This window comes from Falco punctatus (genome assembly GCF_963210335.1).
Source record: "Falco punctatus genome assembly, chromosome: 11".
In the NCBI taxonomy this organism is placed as follows: Eukaryota; Metazoa; Chordata; class Aves; order Falconiformes; family Falconidae; genus Falco; species Falco punctatus.
This window is the reverse complement of record NC_137591.1, coordinates 28,507,120-28,520,371: the sequence shown is the minus strand read 5'-3', so window position 1 is coordinate 28,520,371 and position 13,252 is coordinate 28,507,120. Positions and strand designations below refer to the sequence as shown.

Sequence of the window (13,252 nt, the reverse complement as noted above, 5' to 3'; positions counted from 1 at the left end):
GCGTGGTAAAAACTCCCCAGCAGCATTCTTTCCTGGAATTTGCAATGCATGAGGGAGATGGGCTCATTTGATATTTTTTTTCTAGAAGTAAGTGACATATCCCTGTGTGAGTGCTGGGAACGGGTGTGCTCCAGGCGCGGGAGCTGAGCATCCCTGCCTGGCTCCCACCTGGCTGCCATCTCTTTCTAAGAAACTCATCCACCCCAGAGCTCCTCTGCACTACTGGAGCTCTCGAGGGCTTGGGGATGGACAAGGTGTTCTGGTGATGAATTTGGTGAGGCTGGCCAGGCAAGTTGTTACCATCTTGCTAGCTGTAGCCTGGCGCACACACAGCTGGTGCCTTTTGGTAGGGCTGGGGAAAACGTGTGAGCATCTCAGCTGCCTGGCCTGAAGCCCGTGGCATTGCTTCTGGGCGAGGGTGGTTTGGGGAGGTGAGCGTTGGAGCTTGGCCACAGTCAATGAGAGCTGCTGGCCTTGGGATGGAGATGGGCTGGTCCTGGCACTGTGGGTTGGAGTGGGCACGACGTTGAGGAAAGCCAAAGGGGCTGGGGTGGAGCGCGGGGAGGAGTGGAGGCTCTTCTTCATCCAGCTTCAGTTGACTAGGTAATAGGGCTAAAAATAACCGGTGATTCAGGCCTGTATATCTGCTGGGTAACTGTATAATTATAACCAGCAGCCTCTGCAGTTTGGCTTCCCAGTATAAATAGGGATGATGCATGGAGGGGAAGGAGGAGAACTAGGAACAACTGGGATTGGGATGCAGCTCCATGGGGAGATGAGTCTTTGCGAGTTCCTTGCTAGAAAGCTCAGTGTGTTACCTCCACTGGAGCTGCTCTTTTTGCCAGTCCTGCCCAAAATGCAAGGCAGCTGCTGTTCTGGCTGTAGGAACATCTACTCATCTTCTCCTTCAGAAACATACTGCTTGTTCTTCTCCTGCTGATGGCCAGGCCTTTAGCCCTGATTTCATTTGTTCGGCTGCCTGGAAAGCTGCAATTCAGTTAGCACATGAGATGGGCTGCAGCTCATCTATATCTGCTCCGTTCTTTGTCTGCTTAATCACATTTGACCTGGATAAGATCCCTCTCTCTCTCTCCAGAAAGGCCAGATGACACTGTGTGGCTATGGCTACGTCCCCAAGGACAGCCTCTGGCTGCAGGTGCACACTGGCCACTGTACCTGTCCCCCAGGTTTGGCGCGGGAGAGGAATGTCCATCAATTTTCTGGGGACCTTGCTGTTCCTTGCAGTGAGGGATGGCTCCTATCTCAGTCCCTCTGAGGGCCAAATTTGGTGTTGGGCTGGCCAAGAGCAGCCGGGGTGTCTGCAAAGCCCCGGAGCACATCCCCAGTGCGACACACACGGGGATTTTGCTCTGTGGGATGTACACCCGCATGTGCCTAAACAGTCTTGTTCATGCTGACTCCCACTTTGACCCGGGCATCTCTGATGCTGCGTGGGTGCTACCCATCGGGGACCCTGGCAGTGTTATGCCCCATCTGGGGCAAGTGTCTTCTACACCTTTGCTTTTGCCCAGAGAAGATTTAAGCAGGTCCTGTCTCCCTGCAGGAAGAGCTGCGCCATGTCATGACATCCTTGGGCAGCTCCCTCCTTCTTGCACCACCCAAGAACGTGTCTCCCTCCACCCCCCCAGGCTGTTTTCTGTGCCCTTCATTCATCAGATTTGAAACTGTTGGGCTTTTTTTTTTTTTTTTTTTTTTTTCTGGGAGGGGCGAGTAGGTGTAATGGCAGGTCCATCTTTTTGACAGCCGGGGAGAGCGAGGCTGCCTGTCAGATGGTGAATTTAAACAGAGGCAGCTGTTGTCATGGTGACGCCAAGTTGCATCCTGTTGCTGTGGCAACCAAAGTTAAAAAACTGATGTTAAGGCAGGAAAATCACATGATGTAGTTTTTTTTTAAAAAAAAAAAACAAAAAAAAAAAAAAAGAGGAGGAGAGATATTTGATTTCCAGTTTTTAAGCGCAGGGTGAGGTGGGGGAGAAGGAGACGCTTCTCCACGGAGCTGTTTGCACGTGGCAGGCAGGCACCCCGCATCCCTACGGCAGTGCCAGCAGCGCAGGCAGCTCTGCCCGGACTGGCTCCTGCCTGACACTGCCTTCCATTGAGCCCCTGATGGAGACCAGACTGTCACGTTTTGGAGTTATAAGCAGCAAAATCTATATCTGCAGATAGCAAGCGGAGTCTTCCCAGTTGAGGCATGTCCGTGCAGTGAGCTTTAGGAGGGCTGAGCGCCTTGCCTGGGTGCTCCCTGTGAGCTGTGCAGAGACACAAGCACAACCCCAAGCCCATACTCGCTCTCCTGAGCCTGTTTCATTGTGTGTAATGGGCACGCGGGAGCTGGCTGGTGTTCAAAATGTGGCGGGAGGATTTGGGGTCTGTCAGCACCTTGTCCATCTGGCCATCGCTTTCTGTCAACCCCAGCAAAGCATGGCTGGGTTGGGAGCACTGGGTGGCAGGGCACAGGGATGGGGACAGACATGAGGGGCCACGGCTCTACAGATGCTTGAGGGCACTGGATAGCCTTATCTGCTGGGGGAACTTCCCCTGTGACCTCGGGGACAAGCCAGGGGGGTGCTTCAGGGCTGGGGGACCCCAGAGGTGAATTAAGAGCACTCACGGTCTTTGCTCTGTTTGGCATTTTGGGTTTCTTTTGGAAAACGGCTTTGGAGAGGAGGTGCTCGCTTTCCTGCTGGGGTATGGAGCTGAGAGGAGGGGGACCGGGGTGTGCTGGGGGTGGGGGTGCTGAAGAGGTGGGTATGTCTTCCTAGCATGCCTTATCTGTGTAGGGCAGGCAGCAGTGGTGGGGTTGGGACCAGCAAGATGAAGGCCACAGATGTAGGAACTGAAGCTCCCTCTTATTGACACCTGAGCAGGGAAAGCCCCTCAGTGCAGCAAGTCCTGGGGGAAGCCTGAAGCCTGAGGAGCGGTGGGAAACAGAGACTTAAAGCTTCCAGGAGATGTTGGAGCTGGGCTGGGTGATGCAGGCAGGGCAAAGGGTTAAATTGTTCCTGCCCTTCTTGCTGCTGCTCTAAGGTGGGCTTCCCCAAGAGGCCTTTTGGAGATGCCCACGTGGCCACGCTCCTCTGGCTCTTTTGGTCTTTCCCCACCTGCCCTACCAGGAGTGGGGAGAAGGCACGGTCACCAAAGGAGAGAGGTGGAGGCGGGCTCTCTGCAGCTGCTGGGCCTTGCCTACATCTGGGGAGGGATTTCTTTCACACCCAGCCTCTTGAGGGGGTTCCATCAATGCGCCATCAGCACTGTCAATCCATCTTCAGGACTTGGAGCTGGGCGCGTTCCCTGCGTTAGCAATATAGATGTTCTGGGTGGGTTGGTTCTAGCTCCCACTAGGGGAGGGAGGTGAAGAAGGTGCTCACAGCTGGAAGCAAGGATCCACCGGTGGCTGGACATCTCCCTGGTGCTCCCTGCTGGGTCCCACCAGACCCACCAAGGAACTCCAGCTCCAGGCATGGCGTTGGCCTGCAGTGCCTGCTCCAGGTGGGCTGGGGCATGGGTTGGGGGGGTGTCCATGTGTCCTGGGGGCATCTTTCCTACCTCAAATGCACTGGGAAGGAAGCATGGAGCTGCAGGTGTGGTGTGCACTGGGATCAGCCAAGTTGCTAAGGAAACAAGTCAACGGTACAGGGGAGAGCGCGTTGGGTAAAGGAGATAAATCAATAAGAAAACCTATTTTTATCGGCTCCCTAATGATCCTCCAGGAGAAGCCAGACGAAGGAGGAGGAGAAGGCTGGAGGGAGACGGGCTTTCATTACTGGGCTTGGAGGGAGGCGAGTGCTACTCTGCATTTTGGATGGTTGGAAGGCTGTGTAATTAGACATTTAATGAGAGAGAAAACAAAGGAGTGATAGAGCGTTGTCCGGTGGGCTCCAGCTCTGAGCTGGGAGGATGCTTGCTTGGCAGGAGTGAAGTGTGCTGGTAAAATTCTCCTGGTTCAGCCAGATGTTCCAGCTGTTTCTTGGGGAGGGTTTTCTTACCCTCAGCCTCTCAAAACCTGGCACGGCTGGAGCTACGGGGGCTTGTTTCCATGGGGTTGCTGCCTGGCAGCTTTCACCCAGCTCTTGATGCAATAACTCAGGCTCGGGTCCTTGGAAAACTGGGCTAGCGAGGTTTGGAAGAGTCATTTTTGGCAGCGACGTGCTTAGGTCACTGCTTAGGGCAGCGATTGCCCTGTTTCCCTTAGACTTGATATCTGTTGACCCACATGCTTGTGCACTTGTCTGAGGTGGAGTGGGGATGCGCTCCTGTGCTGGGGCCGTGACAGATGTGCACGGTCTCTACACTGTCGAGCCAGATGTTGGAGCCAGCAAGGAAACACAGAGGCAAGTTGAGCCGTTAGAGGTGGTCCCGAGTCCCCCAGGCACTGCTGGGCAGGGCTCCTGTGCTGCTGGCTTTGGAGAAGTTAGATTTTTCCCACCTGGGTGTTTTCCCTGTGGGATTAGCAGATGCAGGAGGGAGGTGGCAGTGGTAGATGCCTGGCGCAGCGGGGAGAGGCACGGGATGCTCAGCTGGGCGGGATGCTCGGCAGGGTTAGCCATGCTGGGGCAGCCAGACGGACTCGCCACGCTGTTCCCACACTTCTCATCTAGGCAAATGTGCCTGGCCCCTGGGGAGCTGGCTGCACTGCCCCACTAACACGCTGTTTTCTTTTAAGCTTGTGCTAATTGCTCGCAGACTTTCAAGAAAATGAAACAAAAAGGACCCCAAATAGGCCGGTGGCTCCAGGCCAAGCGCCACAGTCTGTGTATTAGCTGAAGCGTGTGGCCAGAGGTGGGAAGCAGGGAAAGTGCGTGGCTTTTGCAGGAGCCGTGCAATGAAATCTTCGTTTGCATTAAGCCTCGGAGGAAAACTTCTGGCATCTGGCCTCTCCCTGAGCACAGGGAGCTGCTCACGAGTTGTGCCTGGTGGCACCGAGGTCTGAGTGGTGAGCTCTGTAGTGGTCCCTTTTTTGGTTTGCCTCTAACTTAGCAACCATGAATTGCACTGAGTGGCCTTTTAAGTGCCTTGGTTGCATTTTTCCTGGCTTTTCCTCTTACCGGGCTAAACAGCTTCCAGCTGGTGCAGGCTCCCCTTGGCTGCCCGTCTTGGCCAGCTCTCCTGGGACCTGCTTAGATGCCCGGCCCCACTCCCACCTTGCCCACATGCTGCAGCGTGCGCGGGGTCACTGCAGCCAGGGCTGCTGCTGCTGGGGTCACTTCACGGTTTCCAGTTTCCCATGCTGGTGGCCAGCACCGGGATGTCTTCTCTTGCCCATGCCACGGGCTCAAGGCCACATGTTTAAAGCATCTCGCTGCGGTCAGTAGCTTTGGTGGCCAAAAGACAAGGTTGCAAAAGAGAAAATCATCTTTTTTCCTGGGGGAGATGGCATGGGTGTTTGGCACCTCCTGGCCTGAGTGGTGAAGCTGCCTGGTCTGGAGAAGCCTGGTGTGGTGGGGAAGGGCTCAGCCAGGGTGCTGCTCCCCACGCCGGCTTGGGGTGGTGGGAGTGTGGGTGACTTCTTTATGGTCAAAAGTATCCCAGGTGGAATCACATCCCCTTTCCCCAGACACAAGCCTTGGGAAGGTGGCAGTCCCCTCCTGGGGTGGCCACTGGTGCCAGCGGTGACGGTACCATAGCTGCAGGTTTTTTGGCTTCCACAGAGGTAGGGTGTGCTGCCTGCTGATGAATCTCACCTCATCTTGTTATTGAGGACAACAGGGGTTTTATTGCAAAGATGTGGTAAAGATGGGTGGGAAATTGGAAAGATGTGGCTGTTCTGTCACTTGGAAGTGCTTTGTTTTCAGGGTCTGGCAGTGGGCCAGGCAGGAGGAGGGAGCTCTGTGCCCCCACCTTGCTCCCAGCAGCCCCTGTGAATCAAAAGGCAGGCGGGAGCTGAGTTTGGGGTGCTCTGCTGGGTGTCAGCCTGCCCTTTCCTCCGCCTCCCCACTCACTCGGGTCCTCAGGTTCCAGAATCTGCTGCCACTTGTCCTGGTGTGTGGTTGCTTCTGGAGAAGGGTGTGCAAGTCCTTAGGATGCTCATAAGCATCCACCCAGATCCTGTTGGTAAGGTACTGCTACCCTTGGGGTCTCGCTGAAGCATGGCTGAGCTGGGATGTCTCCGCAGGGGGTTGCCACCCTGCCTGGAATGAGGCTCAGATACAGGTGCCATCAGTGTCTTGAGTTGCAGATGCTCAGCCCGGTGCTCTGCAGCTCCCAGCGCTGCCTGGGCTCACCCTGCCACCCACAGGGTGCTTGGCAAGGGATCCTCAGTTCCCAAGGCACGTCCACCGCTCCAGCGCTGGGCACAGGGGGGCTGGTCCAGGCTGAATCCCCAGAACCTGCTAGGGATGCCCTGTCCTCCTCGGGCTGTGCAGATGGTCCCTCCCATGAGGGTGCTTTATGACCAGGGCTGCTGATCGCCCATGATGCCCCTTTTCCAAGCCCCCTCTCCTGTTGCTTCATGACGGAAGAGAGAAGGCAAGCAGCAGGGCCATGGCACGAAGGGATGTGCCAGCCCCAGCCCTCAGCATGCCAAGATAGGGATTGTGCCAAACCCTCTTCTAGACAAAGCCTAATCTGCTCAGAGCCTGGCTGTCCACCTTCATACTTGTGTCCATCTTCTGGGCTCCCACCACAAGCGGCATCTCTCTCCCAAGAGAGTTCAAAGCCCAGCAAAGGCCGTTGGTTAACGTCCCGTGAACTCGGAAAGGAGGTGATGAGGCTCAGCAGGTCTCCAGTGAGGAAGATCTTGGGGACTCTCAGTTCTCTTGTCACCCCTCTCCTTTCCCAACGGTACCAAGGTGGGCTTCACCCTCCTGCTCAGAAGCAGCGGGGAGGTGAAACCTGGGCTGTGTGTGTGCGTGTTCCTGTGGGGAAAGTGGTGGTGGTGGCAGCTGACAAGCAGGTGAAATGAAGGGCTGGCGGGGCGGGGCAGGTGGGTTGGGGTCGTCATCCATCTCTCCTCTGCTCCTTAACTCCCCTTCACTCCCTTCGAATACATGATCTTGGCGACCATCATTGCCAACTGCATTGTGCTGGCGCTCGAGCAGCACCTCCCTGAGGATGACAAGACGCCCATGTCACGGAGATTAGTAAGTACCTCGTGTCCGTCCCTCTCTGCCCTGCATCGGGGGGTGGGGGTGGGTTGTGTCTGGGGAGTGAGCAGGGGCATCAGCCAAGGGGAGCCACCCTATCCTACAAGCTGATTTCTTCTGGTTTCAGGGTGGTAGGGCGGGAGGTTTCCTCTTGGACCAGCTCCTCCAGCCTTCCTGGGGCTGTTGTCACCTACTCCTCCTCCATGGAAGGGGTTCGGGAAGGTTTAAGCCCCTGAAAACGTGGGGTAGGGAAGGGGGACTGAGCAACTTGAGTGGGTCATAGCCATCCTCTTTTTATTTCCAAGGCTGGTGCTGGCTGAGGAAGGGTTGGGAAAGCTCCCAAAGGAGAGGACAGGGCTGGGGAAGGTGGGGTGGGATGTGAGTTGAGTCAGTGTGAAATGGCTGGTGCTGTGTTTGCCCAGTATCCCCCTCTCACCATGTCACCTGTTCCCCTCTGGCAGGAGAAGACGGAGCCCTACTTCATCGGGATTTTCTGCTTCGAGGCTGGGATTAAGATTGTGGCTCTGGGGTTTGTTTTCCACAAGGGCTCGTACCTGCGCAATGGCTGGAACGTCATGGACTTCATCGTGGTCCTCAGTGGGTGAGTCAGGCGGCGTGGGACTGTTGGTGGGCTTGGTCAGCAAGGCATGGGGGCTCATTCCAGTGGGGACACCAGCTCCAGGATCTGGGCAAGGCTGTGATTTGCTGTTGTTGTTGGTGTTTCTTCATCCCAGTGAGGGAGGGGAAGGTGGTTCCCTGCGCTAAAGGCTCCTGTGTTGGCTTTGCTTGGGCAGCTGGTGGTGGGATGAGGTTCCTCACTGGGTGAGGAGGGCTGGCTCTGAGGGCATCATGTCTAGCTTTCCTCAGCTGGTGGCCTGGCATATGTCACCCATCTGGGTGTGGGACAAGGTGAGGATGAGGTAGGAGCATGGCCTGATAAGCAGCTGAATATGGTCTGGGAGAAGTTTTAGTCAAACCCTACATGGGGAAGGAAAAAATCTCTTCTCCTCTTGCCCTCCCAAGTACTTTCCAGTTTTGCTCCAGTGCTGGGGGTTTAGGAATGAGGTCTGGGTGGAGCCACGTTCCCAGGTAATGCTTGCTCAGGGTCCCAGCACGCAGCAATGATGCTGGGGGTGGTAGCACACAGAGCGTCACAGGTGCTGATTGTGTCACTGGTGGCGTCACCTGCCAGGGATGTGGCCCAGATTTGAGTCCTGCTTGCTGTACATGGGCTCTGCTGGCGACATAGAAATGAGCAGGGGCATTTAGGCTTGTGTTAGCCAACGCTGGCAATTGCTTGAGTCCCCCAGGGTGACCTCCTGGGCCCCTCACTGTGTAGAGGGCAGACGGGTGCCTGCAGCCACTGAGAACCTGGGGAAAGGGTGCCTGGATTGTGGCTGTTCCTTTTTGCATGCTGATGGAAACACCGTGTTCAGAGGAGCTGGTTTGATGCCTACAAACAGATGGTGCCTGTGGATCCCCGAGTACTCCATGAGCTCTCCTGGGTGCAGAGCAGCTGCAGGGCTGGCTGGGAAACTGAGGTGGGAGCCAGGCGAGATACCTGGGGGTCTCTCCTGAGTTGCTTGCTGCACAGACCTATCTCTTGGCTTGCAGGGTAGTGGCACCACATGGGATGTGACACCCAGTTGGGTGTTTGGAGGAGGAAGGGGGATGCTGACCCTGGTGCTGCCAGGGATGTGGTGATGGGTGCTGCTTGTCTATTGCAGAGAGGTGTAGTTAGAGCTATGCTTGAGGAAAGGAGAACATGACTAGGAACATTTTGATTCCCTTGGTCCAGTGTGGACCTGGATGGCCTCGCTGGGGTGTGGGACTGTGTCTGCCTGTGAAGACAAGGTGTCTCAGTGTGCTGGTGGTGGGGTGATGCTCCTCGGTGGACAGCAGACAGGCTGCCTGTGGGCAGTGCAGCCATCACACAGGATGCTGCTGGCTCTTCTGCATCTGCAAAGCCACCCTCAGGGGACGGCTCCGTGGCCTGGCGGGCTCGCTGCTGTGGGGACAGTGGCTGGGCACAGCTCTTGGGCTGGACAAAGGTGCGCACCCCAGTAGCAGCAAGAGGGGGTGTCTCAGCATCACTGTGTAGCTGCGGTGCTGAGCTGGGTGTGCAGAAAGCATCCAGGCACCTGGGAAATGCCCATCGCTGTCTCCTGGCCCGGGCATCCTCTGGGGCTTGGGCCAAGGGGAAGCACTGGGCTGGGAGGGGGGGTCACCACAGACCTCTCCCCGCGGCTCCAGGCAAGCTGACTGTAACCGGGCTGGTGCTGAGTCAGCGCTCAGCAATTACTCACTCGTGAAAGCCTCGCCAGCTCCTTTCGGTGCCGTGCCGGGCCCCATGCCAGGGAATCAATTGTCCATGAAGGGCTGCTAGCGCCGATGCCGGCTGCCCTGCCGGGAGGTGCCCAGTTGCCCCTGACACCACTGGTTACATGCGGGCACAACCCTCCGGGGTCTGCTTCGCCACCATCCCCCCCTCACATCCTGGTGTTTGCTCCAGCAGGATGAAACTCTCCCCCAGAAATGCCTGGTTACCTGCTGGCTTTGCTCCAGCAGTGCCAGTGCCCCCCTGGCATGTGCTCACCAGCCTTTTGGTGTGGATTCTGGTGTGTGATGGGTGGAGGAGGCAACCCACAGGTTTTCATCCTGGACCGGTTTTGGGGAGGATTGGGTCACTGAGGGATCAGCTGGACCAGGTCATGGGTGCCTCTGTGCTGTTCAGCTCTTGCTTTTGCCATGAGGTGCTGAAAAGGTTCTGTTCTTGGGCGCCATAGTTGCACCTCCCTCGCAAGAACGTCTTGCCTGTTTTGATCTGCTGAATTATTGGCAAATTTCTTCAGCAAATAATCCTTGGCTGGCAAATGACTTGCAAACAGCTTGTGGGAGAGGGTTTGCACTTGGCGGTTCATGCTGTGTCGGTTGTGTAAGGCGGGTGGTGAAGTCTGCACGGGGGACGTGTGCAGGCGCCTGGCGGGTTCAGGATTGTCTTTGTGGACTAAAGCTTAACGCTTGATTAATATGTGTGTCTGGACAGAGACTATTGAGCTTGGGAGAATTAACGGTCATTAGGATCTTGTAGCAACTTAGCAAGAGACAGTGGCCGTGGTGGTGGAGGGGATGTTGTGAGCATCGGAAGTGTAGGATAGCACTCGCCTTGGGATGTGCTGACAGGTTTGGGATGCTGATGCATCCCATGGTGATGGATCAGAGAGGATATCCACATGAGCAGGACCCGCCCCCAGATCTAATCCTGGATGGACTAGAGGGACCCAGCATCATGCTTGCTGGCCCTTGTCCTTCCAAGGGTGACACAGGGTACTACTCTTCCTTTCTGGACTTGTTTTTTGTCACATATCTGATGGGAGAGGTGCTTGATGCAGGTGGCATCATGGCCCCAGACATCCCATTGGGGTTTCCATGAGCAGTGGGATAGCCCGGGCATGGTCTCCCTGGTATAAATTAGCCTCATGGGGGGCTACTGCTGTGAGAGGTCTCCTGGGACCCTGTGTAGGAATGGGTGGCTTTGACTTGGGTTCAACTGGTGTTTGCTTCTTGTATCAATAAATCCAGATTTTTTTCATCTCAGTGGAAATCAACGCCCACCTAAAACTCCCTGATGCTAAAGCTTCCACTGGGGAACTAATAGTCACATTTGTAAACCTGCTCTGTTTATAACCTGTGGTTTCCAAATCATCATTGCTGTCTGAAAAAAACCCAGCCTGTTCTCCCCCAGCTAAAAATATTTTTAACCAAAAACATGCATAAAATACCTTCACTCATTCTCAGGCAGAGCCGGGGAGGGGAAGGTCTGTGTTTCCCCTGGGGCTTGGGGATGCTTGCCTTGCTCATGCACGAACCAGAGCTGGCTGGGCCCTGAAGCTGGACTTGTGACCTGCTCAGTGCAGTGTGTCCTGGACCAAAAAGGGGAAAACTTCTCAGAAATGAGCAGAAAGGGCAGCGGGAGCTTTGTGACCTCTTAATCGGTGGCCCTGAGAGGGTGAGGTTGAAGGAGCTTCAGCCATCAGCAACTGGAGCATCAGCTCCCTGCTCCCCAGGTCCCATTGGCGTAATGAGTAGAAAACGAGGTCCCAAGGGCAGCCTTCCCTGTCCTATGCCATATTTGAAGGTGCTCATGGAAAAAGAATGGTTAAACTCCCTCTGCAAATATCCAGGTGGGTGTGTGCTTCACACACTCCAATGCCTGAGCATCACAGCATCGCGCTGCCTTTTTTATAGCAGTTGCAGCAGTAATACAATAACACCTTACGTGAGAGGTGAAGGGGTGGGGGAACGCTTCTAACAACAGGGGGAAAAAAATCAAAATGGAATTCAAAAGGCCCTTGTGAAGTTGTGCTGCTCGGGAGCTTGGGGAAGCAGCCGCTGTAAAGCAGGATAAACACACCGGGTTGGCTAAAAGGAAGAGCTGGCGTCAGGGGTTTTCGGAGGGTTTAATAACAGCTGCTACACCTGGATGCCTTTTGTGAAGCCCTTGGGCACTGTGGTTTTCATTAAGGGATTTTGTGGGGTGGAGCGTGGCCAAGGAAAGGCAGGAATGAATGATCGCCAGCGGTGCCAGCCATGCCCTTAGCAAGCCTGGAGCCAACCGGCCGGGCACCAGCCTGTGACAGCAGAGGAAAGCCTGACTCTCCCAGTCCATGTGCTGGCCTAAAAACCAAAGTCTTCTCCCTGCAAGGGCAAGCTGCAGTTGTGAGCCTGGCCTTTCCATCTGACCTCCTGGTGAAATCCCTCGTGTGCAGCAGGGTTGCAATGTGAGCGTGGGGATGAGGAGGGCAGGGTGGCTTGTTGCTGGTTGTGGTGCTGCCTGGATGTTTGGGCGCCCTTTTCGCAATTCCCTTGAGCTCCCCCATGGTAGAGAAAAAGGATGCTTTGCCCTCTGGTATTTAGTGCGCCTTGAGCAACCCAAGTTCTGTGTGTCTGAGGTGGTCTTTTTGATCATCGAGGTCCAGAGAGGTCCTTGAATGGCACTAGCAGCAGCTCTGTGTGGGAATATTCATATACTGCATCCCTTTGTGGTTTGGGGTGCCAGCCCCCAGCAGCGTGCCTGGCACGCCATGCATGTGTGAGAGCACCCATGTGCACACACGGGCTAGGAAAAGGCTCTTTCCCTGGTGGAGCACAGCCCACCGCCATGCAAGGAAGCTTGGGGGGAGTGGATATGAGGCTTGGAGAGCAAGCGTTAAATTGGAGCATAAGTGCAGCATCCCAACACAATTATTTGGCAGGAACCTGTACCACTGCAAGGAGTGTTGTCCTATAAGATGAACCAGTAAAGAGACAACCCCAAATCCAAAAGTGGAACAATGCTTTGATCACACCAGATAATACTTTTTTTTTATTCCCTCTTCCCTTCATTTTCTTGCGTGAATAGTGCTGGTCTCCAACCCTATGTCTGCCCTATCTCCCACCCCCTTCCCAGCTCTTTCCTTCCAGGACAATTAGTAAAGTGTTTGGTCTTTCGTTTGGATGAATAATTAATTCCCCAGCTTTGTGAATGATTCATGTGCCATATACCACGGCAAGGGGCTGTGCCTGACATCGGCACCTCGTACAACATCTCCCTGGCCCCGTGAGGGGGTGGGGTGGCTGACGAGGGAAGAAGCCACTGGGGATGGGTGGTGGGGGGGGCATGGGAGAGGCGCTGGGCAGGCAGACTCATGACACCCCACCTTTCCCTGGTACAGGATCGGGCCCACATGCCACTCGCGTGCTTCACCCCGTCCTTCCCGGCTCCTCTTCCCTGGCGGTTGGTTTCCCGCAGCCGCTGCGCTGTGGAGTGAGTCAGTCCCTCCCACGCGACTGCTGGTCCCTGGGGGCATTGCCCCCCCCTCCAGGCACCCCTCCGCCCCCGGCAGTCCCCCGGGGCTCCTTCCCCAGCCCTGACATCCTTGCAGAGCTCCTGGGCTGGGGTGAAGCCCTCGTCCTCCTGGAGGTAAAGCCTTGGGCCAAGCTGCCAAGTCCCTGTGCACCATTTCTTTGCGCTGCCGTGGACCTCGTGCCGGGAGAGGAGCTGTAGGGGAAAAACCCGGCTTGAGGGGAGGGTTTGTTTTCCACCATATCCTTATGTGAGAAGGTAGTATCACCCAGGCTTGGGTGGATATCCCTGGGGTCTAGGACCC

The 13,252-nt window shown here is 55.7% G+C and overlaps 1 protein-coding gene across 1 annotated transcript in view; it reads left to right on the top strand.

Moving 5' to 3' along the window:
- Nucleotides 1–13,252, top strand: part of CACNA1E (calcium voltage-gated channel subunit alpha1 E) — a 137,945-nt gene that overhangs the window by 28,977 nt on the left and 95,716 nt on the right. The window contains exons 3-4 of the mRNA XM_080407366.1: nt 6,995–7,100; nt 7,565–7,704. Of these exons, the coding sequence (XP_080263492.1) occupies nt 6,995–7,100; nt 7,565–7,704 (246 nt within the window). The remainder of the gene's footprint in view (nt 1–6,994; nt 7,101–7,564; nt 7,705–13,252) is intronic.